General features: G+C 39.6%; 2 protein-coding genes across 2 annotated transcripts; one reads left to right on the forward strand and one right to left on the reverse strand.

The window, feature by feature from the left end:
* The first annotated feature begins 2,292 nt into the window (after window positions 1-2,292).
* On the forward strand, window positions 2,293-6,604 carry LOC5515982 (neurexin-4). The gene is made up of 3 exons (XM_032385858.2): window positions 2,293-2,679; window positions 3,767-3,818; window positions 4,162-6,604. The coding sequence occupies exons 1-3, from the start codon at window positions 2,338-2,340 to the stop codon at window positions 4,764-4,766; spliced, it is 999 nt and encodes a 332-aa protein (XP_032241749.2). The 5' UTR covers window positions 2,293-2,337; the 3' UTR covers window positions 4,767-6,604.
* A 330-nt stretch (window positions 6,605-6,934) lies between these two features.
* On the reverse strand, window positions 6,935-11,526 carry LOC5515977 (neurexin-4). The gene is made up of 3 exons (XM_032385859.2): window positions 11,122-11,526; window positions 8,912-8,963; window positions 6,935-8,443 (listed from the first exon to the last, which is right to left on the reverse strand). The coding sequence occupies exons 1-3, from the start codon at window positions 11,461-11,463 to the stop codon at window positions 7,839-7,841; spliced, it is 999 nt and encodes a 332-aa protein (XP_032241750.1). The 5' UTR covers window positions 11,464-11,526; the 3' UTR covers window positions 6,935-7,838.
* Window positions 11,527-15,594: the final 4,068 nt, after the last annotated feature.

The following is a 15,594-nucleotide window of genomic DNA, read 5'->3' on the forward strand; positions in this document are numbered from 1 at the left end:
ATAGTCACAACTGGCTAACACAAATGGTTGTCATGGATAGTGGTCACGTGATAGTTACAACTGGTTTCCACAAATGGTTGTCATGGGTGGTGGTCACGTGATAGTTACAACTGGTTGCCACAAATGGTTGTTATGGGCGGTGGTCACGTGATAGCTACAGCATGTTGCCACAAATGGATGTCATGAGTGGTGGTCCATGATAGTCACAACTAGTTGCCACAAATGGTTGTCATGGGTGGTGGTCTCGTGATAGCTACAGCATGTTGCCACAAATGGATGTCATGAGTGGTGGTCCATGATAGTCACAACTAGTTGCCACGAATGGTTGTCATGGGTGGTGGTCACGTGATAGTTATAACTGGTTGCCACAAATGGTTGCCATGAGAGTATTCGTCACGTGATAGTTACAACTGGTTTCCACAAATGGTTGTCATGGGTGGTGGTCCATGATAGTCACAACTAGTTGCCACAAATGGTTGTCATGGGTGGTGGTCACGTGATAGTTATAACTGGTTGCCACAAATGGATGTCATGAGTGGTGGTCCATGATAGTCACAACAAGCTGCCACGAATGGTTGTCATGGGTGGTGGTCACGTGATAGTTATAACTGGTTGCCACAAATGGTTGCCATGAGAGTATTCGTCACGTGATAGTTACAACTGGTTTCCACAAATGGTTGTCATGGGTGGTGGTCCATGATAGTCACAACTAGTTGCCACAAATGGTTGTCATGGGTTGTGGTCACGCGATAGATATAACTGGTTGCCTTAAATGGATGTCATGAGTGGTGGTCCATGATAGTCACAACTAGTTGCCACGAATGGTTGTCATGGGTGGTGGTCACGTGATAGTTATAACTGGTTGCCACAAATGGTTGCCATGAGAGTATTCGTCACGTGATAGTTACAAATGGTTTCCACAAATGGTTGTCATGGGTTGTGGTTACGTGATAGTTATAACTGGTTGCCACAAATGGATGTCATGAGTGGTGGTCCATGATATTCACAACTAGTTGCCACAAATGGTTGTCGTGGGTGGTGGTCACGTGATAGTTATAACTGGTTGCCACAAATGGTTGCTATGAGAGTGTTCGTCACGTGATAGTTACAACTGATTACCACAAATGGTTGTCATGGGTGGTGTCACGTGATAGTTACAACTAGTTGCCACAAATGGTTGTCATGGCTGGTGGCACACCTGCCTTGAAATGCTTGTACAACTAAAAATACATTTCCGATTTTCCAAATGTCAAGTGACTCATTAAGATAATAGCTTTTCGGAAAGAATTTTGCTGAATATCTGAATTTAACTCGAAACGTGAACAGCCCACTGTATAAACTTACTTGTCACGCGTAGGAATCGAATACAATGAGTCACGTGACATTTGGTACAATGAGTCACGTGACATATGGGGAAAGCAGAGGAGCTGGGGCTAGTTGTTTTACAATATTTTTTAGCTTTGAAAAAAGATGTATATAATAATATACGATAATAATATTTAAAAAAAAACAATATTTTCATAAGCAGGAATGAGACGAGTATGCAAATAATATCATAGAGACCACATAGACAAAAAGGTTTTTTTCTAAAAAATATAATAAGTAAAAGCAATTATCTTTGCATTTAGCTTATTGGCTGTCTGTTCCAAAATATATTACGAACGCAGACTGTCGTCATATAAATCGTTATTATTTATTAAGAAACTAAGTAGAAATGGGAAATCATTAAAAATGATCAACATATAAGCTTTTACTGAACAGGAGACTTTAAAATTTTTGTAATGATTGATGTCCATTTTTTTGTAATTTGTGCAAAAATACTTTTATTGTTATAATCATTATATTGGTCCTTTATTAACTAGAACTCTATACAGTTACTAGAAAAAAGCTTGTACACGGGATCTCCGCCTTTATGCAGTGTCCTGGACCTGGTCCAGGTCCACGAAAGGCTCAGTTTTCAGTTAACTGCTACTCGGTGCGGAGCTCCGGAGTTCAGTCAAGCGTATTTTGTTTGCCCACATGGAGCAAAACCCAAACTCAACTTTTGAAGCGCTTTTCTTCTCGTTTGCTCGGTTTATTTTCTCTTTGCTACTAACAATGAATAACCCACCAAAAAAGCAGGAATGTGCAGTAAAAATCAGTTCAAATTATTAACGATAACATAAAAAGTCTCACTACCGACGCAATGTTACGGCGTGTTGTCATCTTGAAGTTTGAATTTTATTCAGCCGAAAGAGGGCGGAGCTAAGCCCTTTTATATTGCGGGTCCTGGTTTAATTACCGACAACAAACAGACCCTCTGGTCAGGGCTGACACGTTTTACTCTGAACCCCAGAAATGCCTTCTATCATATTATTCAGATTGCTTTTCATCGCAATAATTTCACCATCATTTTCACAAACAATCACCGATATCTCATCTCCCGAAAGAGAAAAGGAAGTCGATTACTTTGTCAAATTTTTGGGCTCATTTTTAAACGCGACCGTTTTGCATAACGTTTTTGTAAGACACGCCATTGATTGTGGCTTCGAGTGCCAACAGAGGCAAGGATGTGCTTCGTATAACATCGAGCGCCTGGCGAGCAAGGTTCACTTATCGTGTGTGTTGCTAAAGGCGAGAAAAGGAGATGTTGGCACCGAGCTACTGGCGGGAAGCGACACATTTGACCATTACAGCAAGGTAACTGTAACCCACGACCCAAGCGAATGGGAGACTTTCTAACTGCTTTCTGATAAAAATAACAATTCAGGACCACAGACGTTGTTTTCTTCTTTTTTCTTCTTTTTTGCGAAAGGCAATGAGCAGACTTTCATCCTCCCGCCCTCCTCTCCTCTCTTAGATGTATCATCTTAGATAAACATCTAAGATAAGATAAAAATCGCTATCTGGCAAATGTCCATCACATCAAAAATCCAAAATTCCTTCAATTTGTTGTATTAAAGTAATTTCACAATTCCGAACTTTCACACTCGCTTATCATCGTTAAGAGGTGATAATCTGATAGGAATAAAGGCATACTATTTTAAATGCGATAATTCAGTGGGTACTTAATGAATCGCGCGCTTGTCAAAAAACCTTGTGGGGATTTTTTTTCTCTCGCAAACTATTTGCAGCAATCACTATTTCTTTTTCTGTATTTGTTTTTCATTATACTTTTTAAGTTTTTATAGGCATTCTAAGCTCATGGCGTCAATGGCTGCCAAAATTTTAGCTTGTTAATTTGTTGAAAGGCTGCGTGCGGATTTTCATGAAATATATGGCTCAAAATAACGCGCACCTGCAAATACTGTCAGTTCGGGAAAAATACAAATTTTGGTATAATACAAAATTGTCAAAGTAGTTGATAATTGTCAAAATATTCGTAACGCTGAAAACAAGCGTTTCCCACATCCAAATTTTGGGGATCATATCAAGAAAATTTAGCCAAAAATTGTTCGTTTTTGCCAAACGCGGTCACTTCCATATAAGGAAAAAATATATTCCTTATTTGAAAAAACTAAGGTTACCGTACCGCAGGTGCTTGGTAAACATTATGACTTGTAATCAGAAGAGAAAAACAGTGACTGTGACCATCTTTGGTAAAAAAAGGTACCGGAAAAGAAACTAAGAGTCCTCCGTACCAGTCCCTCAAAACGACAACGTTTTCTTCATATGTCCGTATTCGTGGGGGGGGGGGGGGGGGGGGGGGGGGGGGGGGGGGGGGTAGGGGACGCGGGTCCGATAAGCTATTCTAATACTTTTCATTGATTTTTTTTTTTCAAATCAGATGTCTTGCATGGCTGAGGGCGGGATAATAAGGACCGACTATTGCAATATGGGTAAGACGTAAAGTGGCCGCCCTTGACATTCGCTAATGCCTAGTACACACTAGTGACATAACGGATAACAACATAGTCGCGCGCACTATAATGAGATAAAAGAAAAAACATGTTTTTCTCTTATGTCGTTATGTTCATGTCGTTATGTTGGGCTAATGTCAAATTGTCGAACCATTCATACTTGAATATATGAACATAAGGGTGCACGCGCCCATGTCGTTATGTCACTAGTGTGCACCAGGCATTAATTAGAAAGGATACCTCATCGTTATCTAATTCGTCGTTATAGCTCTGTCACGCATGTGCCCTTGACCTTCGTACTGAGGTGATTTCATTTATGCAGGGAGAACATGTGGGCACATCAAAACAGAATACCCGTCTTCCCCCAGTGGACATTACGTGATTGACCCCTCGGGCGAAGATGGGGAACCCCCATTCCCGGTATTCTGTAACATGACGTCACAATTCGGTCCTGGCGTGACAGTGATAGGTCACGACAGCGAAGGTCGATTCCACGTTAACGGAAACTATATGAACCCCGGATCCTACAAGCGTGATGTCACCTACAATCACGTGACGGTCACGCAACTCAAGGAACTGACAGCCATGTCAAGCCGTTGCGAACAATTCATCCAGTACGAGTGTAAAGGGTCCGCTCTTGTTCAAAAGGGCAACTGGTTTAATTGGTGGGTATCACGTGATGGAGAGAAAATGACGTCATGGGGTGGTGCTCCGTCGCGTAGCAACAAGTGCGCATGTGGGGTGACTGGAACATGCGACGACGCCGCCAATTCATGCAACTGTGAGAGCAATGACAACGTTTGGCGGGAAGACAGCGGGTTTCTTACAGACAAGGAAGCACTGCCTGTCATTCAACTAAGAGCCGGGGATGTTGATGCATCTATCGAAGAAGGGTATTACACACTAGGCAAACTGATGTGCTATTAAACACCCAAGAGGAAGTAGATAAATTGGTGTCGTATAGAACGCTATGAACATTATGTAACACACAAGAAGAAGTAGATAAACTGGTGTGTTACTGAACGCTATGAACACTATGTTACACACAATAGTAAGTAGATAAACTAATGTGTTATTAAACGCTACGAATACTTTGTAACACCCAAGAAAAAGTAGATAAACTGGTGTGGTATTGAACGCTATGAACACTATGTTACACACAGAAGGAAGTAGATAAACTGGTGTGTTATTGAACGCTATGAACACTATGTTACACACAGAAGGAAGTAGATAAACTGGTGTGTTATTGAACACGAAGAACATCATGCTACACACAAAAAGATATATATATTATATATCTGGATTGACGACGCTTCTATTAACGTTATTGATGACGTCATAATCACGTGACCATATTGGTGGACCCCCTTTGACATCAACATGACACCTACCGAGTTTGGTTGTCATACGATGTTTTACTTTTAGTCATCGATGACGTCCCGTGATCATCTTATTGCACACCCCTGGAAACATAAATGACAACTACCAAGTTTGGTTGGCGAACGATATTTTTTTCATGAGAGATATTTTTTAGGAGATATGAATATAGACGAACACATTTCACTGTCCCCGCCTTTAACAATCTCTCTATTTTTTACCACTATTCAGCGGACACCGTTGTTACTTTTTACGAGACTTTCTTATAATAATGCCATGGAAACCCCAAAAGACATAACCACAGGTAGCCCAGGCTCTCGGCGATTGTAGGTTTATTACAGACATGGCAAGGTCAAACTGATGCGAAGCACCCTATCCCGGCTGGTAGAATTTGGCATGGTAGAATTTCCCCACGAACGGCCTATCGAGCGTCGCTAAGAAAGATTCTCGCCGCTCAAACGGCAAAACGGGGATGAATAGACGATTAAAAGGTATGGTTGGAAAGATAAATATGTGTGCTATGATTCTGCGAGGTTTATTTTGCCGTGCGAGTCTGGATTTCGAAAAGATCGGTGGATTTGTCGAGCACTTTGGAATTTGGCGGTTGTCGGAGTTTGCAACCTTTTCTATTTTATATACAGAAGGCGACGGGAAAAATTCGCAGCGGCTAAAAAAATGGCAAATAATGGCGGGTTTGAGTAGCAGCAACGTCAAGCTACTGTTTTATTTTCAAATCAGCATATTTATTTCAACGAGATTTGTTCGCTCATATAAACTCCTACACTCGCCGTGAGCCTGGGCTACCTGTGACATAACCACCGACGATTATTCACTGCATAGAACATTTATTTTACAGAATGGTGAAACAGCAACAGTAAGCAAAACACGTGATTCTTGCTCAGTACATGTCGCATAGGATGAATGATTTTATAAGGTTATTTTAATAACCCAAATTGTTATAACTACTTTGAGGTCATAATTAGTATTTACGAAACCGTGATTCAAGTCCCATCGAGGACGATTAAACAAATATTGAAGACATTAATCTGACGCCTTAGTAAATTTTCCCATAAGACATAGTGAACGAGGAACTGCCTCTTCTTTTTGCTGGCGCAAATGACATTCTATATTCTAAAAAATTAGCAGGACAAAACAAAATAAGCGACTAGTTGAACTACGTAGATCGGGATCACAGCATCGCAGTCTCTAATATAATTAGCCTGTACATCTACGTAAGCTGAAATTTAACTAAAATCAAGAGATCAATTAAGCACATCGCATGACTCACATAGCATGTTGTCATGCCTGACCCCGGGCTATAGAATATTTTGACTCCATAATATTTAATGTCTATTTAGTGATGAATAAAGAACGTTTTCCCACGTAAACTGGTTATAATTCCACTCCTCCGTGGAGCCCTGTCCCTGCGTGTAACCTCATACCACTTTCGAACGACGCGCTTTGTAACCGCCGCCTGGTAAAAAGTAACCCCTAGCGGCGCGTTTTTCCATGCCAAGGGCAGGGGTTTGTTAGGCTAAATTCTAAACTTTAAGAAATTCCCTTAATTTTCGCTGAAATGCGCCTTGCTTTGTGACGCGCTCTCCCCGTGTTAGAAAACCCGGTCAAGCTTCGGGCTACTACCCCGTGTCGCGCGAACTGTCCTCGACGCGCTAGCCGTTTCACTATATAAGTCGTTCAATAACACACCACTATATAAGTCGTTCAATAACACACCAGTTTATTTTCATCGATTTATCTACTTTCTCTTGGGTGTAACATATTGTTCATAGCGTTCAATAACACACCATTTTATCTACTTTCTCTTGTGTGTAACATAGTGTTCATAGCGTTTCATTAACACACCAGTTTATCTACTTTCTCTTGGATGAAACATAGTGTTCATAGCGTTGAGTAACACACCAGTTTATCTACTTTCTCTTGGGTGTAACATAGTGTTCATAGCGTTCAGTAACACACCAGTTTATCTACTTCCTATTGTGTGTTACATAGTGTTCATAGCGTTCAGTAACACACCAGTTTATCTACTTTCTCTTGGGTGTAACATAGTGTTCATAGCGTTCAATAACACACCAGTTTATTTTCATCGATTTATCTACTTTCTCTTGGGTGTAACATAGTGTTCATAGCGTTCAATAACACACCATTTTATCTACTTTCTCTTGTGTGTAACATAGTGTTCATAGCGTTTCATTAACACACCAGTTTATCTACTTTCTCTTGGATGAAACATAGTGTTCATAGCGTTGAGTAACACACCAGTTTATCTACTTTCTCTTGGGTGTAACATAGTGTTCATAGCGTTCAGTAACACACCAGTTTATCTACTTCCTATTGTGTGTTACATAGTGTTCATAGCGTTCAGTAACACACCAGTTTATCTACTTTCTCTTGGGTGTAACATAGTGTTCATAGCGTTCAATAACACACCAGTTTATCTTCATCGATTTATCTACTTTCTCTTGGGTGTAACATAGTGTTCATAGCGTTCATTAACACACCATTTTATCTACTTCTTCTTGTGTGTTACATAATGTTCACAGCGTTCTACATGACACCAATTTATCTACTTCCTCTTGGGTGTTACAAAAGTATTCGTAGCGTTTAATAGCACATCAGTTTGCCTAGTGTGTAATACCCTTTTTCGATAGATGAATCAACATCCCCGGCTCTTAGTTGAATGACAGGCAGTGTTTCCTTGTCTGTAAGAAACCCGCTGTCTTCCCGCCAAACGTTATCATTGAGCTCACAGTTGCATGAATTGGCGGCGTTGTCGCATGTTCCAGTCACCCCACATGCACACTTGTTGCTACGCAACGGAGCACCACCCCATGACGTCATTTTCTCTCCATCACGTGACACCCACCAATTATACCATTCAGCACTATGAAACAAAGCTGATCCTTTACACTCGTATTGAATGAATTGTTCACAGCGGCTTGACATTGCTGTCAGTTCCTTGAGTTGCGTGACCGTCACGTGATTGTACGTGACATCACGCTTGTAGGATCCGGGGCTGTTATAGTTTCCGTCAACTAGTAATCGATCTTCGCTGTCGTGACCTACCACTGTCACGCCAGAACCCAATTGTGACGTCATGTTACAGAATACCGGGAATGGGGGTTCCCCATCTTCGCCCGAGGGGTCAATCACGTAATGTCCACTGGGGGAAGACGGGTATTCTGTTTTGATGTGTCCACATGTTTTCCCTGAAAGTGAAATTCACGTTTGATTTTTTTTAAATGTGCGACATTTTTGTCAACTTGAAGTTTTATTAGGAGGAGTTTATTTTTATATTCTCTCTTTCCATAGCAAAAAAAATAAATAAAAATTATTCCCATGTTTGCTGTAGGGCTGTATGAGAGGAAGGGTGGGGGATAGCATTTCTCATTTTGCTTTATTTTGGTTAATCTTTGGGACTACACCTTTGGGTAATCGATTTTACCACTTAGATATCCAATTTTTACCTAGGAAGGTGGTCGCTGCAACGAAGTATCCCACCCCCCTTTCAGAGAGATGGATACTACACACACAGGGCCATAGATTTTTTTACACAAAGCTAAATTTGTTGCACAAAAAAGGGCTGCCCACTAAAATAAGTCTGTTTTTCCGTTTTCGAGTTATTAACTACTGTGACCTACAGCCTGACCATTAGCCTTTTACCCAAGAATAATTACCTATATTGCAATTGTCTGTTGTCATTATTCCGTCGTCAGCCATGCAAGACATCTGTAATAATAAAAAAAAAATGAAGAAAATATTAATATATCTCTACAAGCCTGTTTCGTGGTTGCCCACTCATCAGGGGCATATACTATCTAAATACACAATTTACATAAAAATAGGGCGCGAAATTTGAATGGCTATTATGATGAAATCTAATAGTTCAGCTGTTGCATAACAAGGCTTTGTTCCTGTGGCGGCACGAAGACACTAGCTCGTTACGCTTGTTTAAAGTTGATAGCTTGGGTTGGCGAATAATGATCAGTTTTTTTTTAGTCAGAGATTACATCTTTTACTAGAGCTGTTGTAGGCGGAGTGAGATGACAGGATTTTCCATGAGATAAAGTGTTCGATGTTGTTGTCTTTGAGGCTCCTTATGTACTTGCTTAGTTCGGTCGAGTTTCTGTGTTTAGCGTGTCGGAATGAGGCGGTGTGGTTTCTATATCTTGTCTTGAATTCGTTCTCGGTTAGTCCTACGTAGGTTTCGGAGGTGTTGTTGTCTTTTCTTGTTACAGTAGCTTGGTAGATAACAGATGATTGGAGGCAGTATCCGTCAAGGGGGCACGCGTTCTTTTGTCTGCAGTTGCATGTTTTGTTATTGGCGGTGGCGAGGGAGGTAGGGACGTCTTCGGTTGTCATTGATGAGGCGATTATGCGTTTGTTGTGGCTGTCAATTATCTGCTTGGTGTTGCTTATGCAGCTTTAACTGATCTTGATTTTGTTCCGGTTGAAGATTTTTCTGAGTTTGTGGTCTGATCATTATTGACAATCTACAATCATCAAAGGCCGCCTCGAAGCAAGATAAAAAAAACTATTAGGGGAGACCGTTTTCTCGAATATTGTACTCTTCTAAAAACGTAATAAAAATTCGTTCTTCGTTTAAGGGAAACAGGTGCTAGAGTCGGCGTCTTTCCTACAACTAACCTAGCTTCATCCCAGGCTACTCTCTGTCAGCTCTCAAGATGGCGGACGCTCTAAGCAGGCAAATCACGTGGTGACGTCACTAAAGAAGCTGGCCGCGCAGCATAAAAGACGCCTGAGGGCGAGGCTACAACTAACCATGCAATGCTCCAGCTTATTGTAGTGAGTTTGAATGTATATGTTGAAGTTAAAGGATGTTATGCTTGTTTAAGTACAGATTTTTAACTGCTCACAAAAGCGTGAAATATTTTTTTTTTTTAGTTCTGTAGTTCGATATGACGAGACAATGTTTGGTCTACCCCCCGACGGGAGAAAAACCAACCAGCCCCGTACCCAGAATTTTTCTTGGGGGGGGGGGGGGCAAATCTGAAAAAGTTGACCTAATTTGTCGGGGGTGGTGGTGGTGGGGGGGTTGAGTTCTCTGATAAAAATCTGAACACCCCCGAAAAAACAAAATGGGTCTTTTTTTATGCCTTTGCAGTATCTCCACGGGACGTTTATTGTCAGACTTTGGCGACATACCAGAGAGATCCAGCATATTCTTTATCATTTTTGTCTACATATCAAGAAAATTCAGAAAAGTGCAAGAAAAATTTTATGATTGACAGCATGAGGTCTTAATTTAACCGAAGCTCAAACAATTATTTTGTTTTTAAAGCAACTGAAAGCTAAAAAAGGAAACAACAACTAGTGGAAATGAATCAGTAGCGAAAGAGAAACAAATCAGTTTCAGTGCATCGTTTAATATTTAATATTTTCTGTGCTGCATAAGTGAAATGCTTCAAACATAAAAAAATCTCTCATTATAAGCCATGCTCCTACGATGCACTGCTACAGATATTTTTCTCTTTCACTAGTTTCATTTCCAATAGTTTTTCCCTTATTTTTGCCTTCAATCGCCTTAAAAACGAAAACAATATTGAGCTTCGAACATAATCCATTAAGCCTCCCAAGCTTTATAATAACATTTTTCTTGCATATTTCTGATGCCGCAGATCTTATAGATTCTGGATTTTTTTTTGTTGAAATGACCACGACTTTATAGCAACTATTTTGAATTTTTTAGAATAAACCCCCTTTTTCAGCCTAGGCAAATACTTTGTATCGGGCATCAAGCTGTCAATTGTAACATTTTTCTTGCAAATTTCTGGTGCAGCAGATCTTATAAATTCTGGATCTCTTTGTTGAAATGGTTGAATGTTGAATAGGTCTCCCATTTGCTTGGGTCGTGGGTTACAGTTACCTTGCTGTAATGGTCAAATGTGTCGTTTCCCGCCAGTAGCTCGGTGCCAACGTCTCCTTTTCGCGCCTTTAGCAACACACACGATAAGTGAATCTTGCTCGCCTGGCGCTCGATGTTATACGAAGCACATCCTTGCCTCTGTTGGCACTCGAAGCCACAATCAATGGCGTGTCTTACAAAAACGTAATGCAAAACGGTCGCATTTAAAAATGAGCCCCAAAATTTGACAAAGTAATCGACTTCCTTTTCTCTTCCGGGAGATGAGATATCGGTGACTGTTTGTGAAGATGATGGTGAAATTATTGCGATGAAAAGCCAGCCCAATATCATGATAGATGACATTTCTGAGGCTTACTGACCCAGTAGGGGATTTGGGGGAGGGTGCGTCAAAACAAAAGGCTGAAGGCAATATTCTAGCCATTGTTTTCTCAAGCTCATTTTTGAGTCTATTTATTTGAATTGTACTTGCACCTGTTCCCCTTAACAAGACCCTTGCAAGCTGGTACTTTAACTCATTATCGACTATCAAAAGTTCACCATGAAAAAATGAATTGGAAATAATTTTCCGACTTAAGATTATTTTATCATTTAATATCTATGGACCTGATTCTTATTGCTCTAAGACAGGAGAATATTTCCCCACCAAACTGCATTTTTTTCGTATCCACATAAATTACCGTCCCAATTACCTCTCCAATAATAATGTTGTCGTATGAAAAAAAAATCGAAAAACACTACTTTGAGCGGACTGAAAAAAAATTATATGACTTTCAAAATTATCGTTCACCACCTGCTACGGCCCTGAATGACAATATAGTGGCTCTCAAAGAAAATATCTGCTGACTTTGGAGCTGCCTTGACTCCTCCGCAGGCATTTGGTGGACTATTTTTTTATGAATTGGGCTTCCTGTGGTACTATTCATGGAAGCGAGGGTACTGAGGGCGAGTTGAACCTAAGTTGAACCGGAGGGCAGGCCCCCGCTTTTTTATCACGCCACAGGAAGCCCGAAATCGAAAAGAATATATATAAATCGAGAAGTGTAGAAGTCCGCTCGTAAGGCCTAACAGGATTGGCTAGATAACCTACATTGTTCTATTGTATTCCCGTTCTTCGTCTGTGTTGCATCAATCCAAACCAATCCAATGTGGTGAAATCTTCCGATAGCTTCTACATGGCCCTAAAAATCCCAATAACAGGAACGAAAGCACTCAAGACGCCTGCGAAGGAGGCTAGGAAGCGTGTAAGACCATTTTGATTTTCCTCTGCCACACAAATTAGATCGCTTAACAATCACGATTATACCGGATTAACAGTGGCAGTAGGGGTAATAATTTGAGGATGAAAATTATGATACCAAATGTCACAAAAAGGTCGTGGTTTAATGTACATCATTAAACCATAATTAGTTTTCTGAATAGGGTTGTAAAGCAAGGCTGAAATTCCATCACTGTTTAATTTACCCGCATATTAAATGCTCGAGTATTTTCTAGAGAGCTAATTTAGTATTTGCTTCCATTGAGAAAAAAAGCTGAGAAAAAATGCTGATTGCCATTTCTAAGGTTTTTTAATGATTTGTGGAAATTTAACAAATTCCGATTAGCTATTATCGAGTCAAACCAAAACATCGCTAAACTTTAATTCGCGTTAGATAACTTGCTCTATTAAAAAAAAAAATAAAACTCGGAAAAATTGAAAATTTTGACACAAAAAGGAATAAAAAGCGCAATGAATTGTAATAACATAAATTTGTTTCTGAATCTACCTGAAAAAAGCAGCTTATTTATTTTCCTAAAAGAAATTCTTGCCTCTGATGTTACACGGGTCGTTTGCAACATCGTTTTTTTCGCGCAACAAATAACGCCACCCTTTTCGGGGTACATGTTACACAGATCGTTTTACAAAACTTCACCATAATACACATTGGTCCGCATGACGTGAACCGGGTATATTTCTTGGACAATCGTCTTGGAAAACAATGGATTGTGGGATTTGTTGCAAAAAAAGGGCGACGTGATGTTACACAATTTTTTCATAATTCGTCATTTTTTGTTGCAAGATTTTGATCCTGATTCAAAATCCTGCAACATGTTGCAAAACAAAATGTTGCGTAAAAAACGAGACGGAAGACCATGTTACACGGCAAAATCGTTTTTTCGTGCAGCATGTTGCGCGAAAAAACGATGGTGCAAAACGTCGCGTGTAACATCACCTTACCTTAAAAGATCCTAAGACGCTGGAAAGTTAATCTGTTGTCAAAAGGTGTCTATAAATCTTTTTTTCTTAATACAACATAATAAGTATACCATAATTATGTAACTATGTAATGTAATTATCTATTAACAGTATTATTTTTATGGATGCAAAGGGTTAAAGAAATGTATTTTGTAATGTATTATGTAACTATGTAATGTAATTATGTATTAACAGTATTATTTTTATGGATGCAAAGGGTAAAAGAAATGTATTGTATTAGTGTGACTTTAGGCATTCTGTTTTACAAGGGTTATTTATGTTAAAAGTTGACACCATTCAAACCAGCTAGCTATCTTTAGATGTATGCGAGAAATTTGCGTTCAATTCAAGCAAAGCGCGCTTGAACTTTTTCTTGATAAAATCAAAACATTTTTCATCAAAGTGGATAGTTTACGGTTCGGGGGCGTTGGGGACCCTCAAATACAGTAATTTTGCTTCCAAAAATCGCAAATACCGTAATGTCGCGTCCGAAAAGTCGCCGTAATAAAATACCATAATAACACGTCCAAATATCACTCACATACCGTAGTATCGCGTCCAAAATTCGAAAAAAAAACACTTGTATCTACTGCATACGACAATACTTTTCTTTCTATTCCGAAAAGGTCGCATGATTCTACTTTCAACAAACTAAAATAGAAAGTGTACCTTACTTCACACTGATAGAAGACGCGACGTGAAATTAATTTTCCCGAAATACCGGGAGAAATTTTACCAAATATCGTAATACCGCAAACGCTAACGACCCCCGGTAGCGGACAGTTTGCATAAGAGGAGAACATGCCAATATTTATAGTAGTGAATGACATTTAAAAAAAAAAGAAAGATATCCATGGTAAGGAGTTTCTAGGGCTCGAATATTACTAAAAGTTACTACGAAATATTTCCTATGTCTTCACGAAATTTTCGGGTAACTTTGCGGCTTCAGTAAAACTCAAAAATAACTTAACCAAGAGATAAAGCCTTTTTAAAATGCGACTCGAAAAAAAGTAGAAGAGTTAAAAAGAAAAAAAAAATGGACAAAATAATAAATGCTGAATGAAACGTATTAACATAATATTTGAAAATATTAAAAATTCTAAAGATACTTTGAAAAGTCCCAGAGGATGTTACATTGTGCGATTTCCAGATGGCGTAGCTACATAGAAGGGTTGATAGATACTTGAAGGGTGTTATTGGTATAAAAAGTTTATCATTGGGGAATTCTTAAAAAGTATGATTTGAGATTTGATAAAGTATGATATTTTATAAAAGTGTGAAAATAATTATTTCCGCAAAAAAAACGTGCATTTTGCAGACAAATTAGCAAACTATTATTATTCTAATCATCTACTTTAATTAACTAAAAAGTCATCTCATAAAATGATAACTGCATCATCTCCCAGCAAGGTATACCATTCTTTGAAGGGAGATGCAATTTGCGATCACAATTATCATGCTCCTCCCCATTTTGTTTCCCCAAAGGATAATTGAACCATCTCAGCACGGTACCCTCCTTTCAAAACAAGATGCATCCCATTATGTGAGTCACTTAAACACCGAGAAGACACAGAGCCAAGAGACATGCTTCTTTGCCTATTCGTATTCCCTCTCACATCGTATCGACCATTCAGAGAACAAGGAATGAGCTGCAACTTGCACTTGGCACAATATTTATTGCTAAATGTTCATATTTGCACTTGTCAACATGATAGAGTTTCCAATAAAAAGAGGATCAAGACAATCTACACACATACAGAGTGGATATAGGATCTTTTATATTGGAAATAAACCAATATATTAAACCAATAAATTTAATATGCTACGCTATAAAAAAAAACGCACCCAAAATATTTCCTTCATTATGCCCTATGTTCAGAGTGTTTGGCGGGAAATTCATGCGAGCTCGCACATCTACATTCAAGTCAAGTGCAATAAAGTTTCTCCAATCGTTAACACGAATCCTTGCTTCATCGGCCCGGCATTGGTGGTGGGTTCCATACGTCTTTCTGAGAAATATGATACGAAGGTATGTGGCTTGATGTATGATCGGCTAAGCCTGAGATTTATTATCTCGAGGGGGGGGGGGGGGGGGGGGGGGGGGGGGGGTGGGGGGGCGTGAGGATACTGTTAGAAAGAGGGGTCACTAATTTCTTTGGGTGTGTCAAATCAGACTTCTTGGTTCAAGGAGTCGCAGGTTTGTGGGCAGTTATTTGTCATGCACAATACAGGAATCCAGG

Source organism: Nematostella vectensis, chromosome 14 (genome assembly GCF_932526225.1).
Source record: "Nematostella vectensis chromosome 14, jaNemVect1.1, whole genome shotgun sequence".
Classification (NCBI taxonomy): Eukaryota; Metazoa; Cnidaria; class Anthozoa; order Actiniaria; family Edwardsiidae; genus Nematostella; species Nematostella vectensis.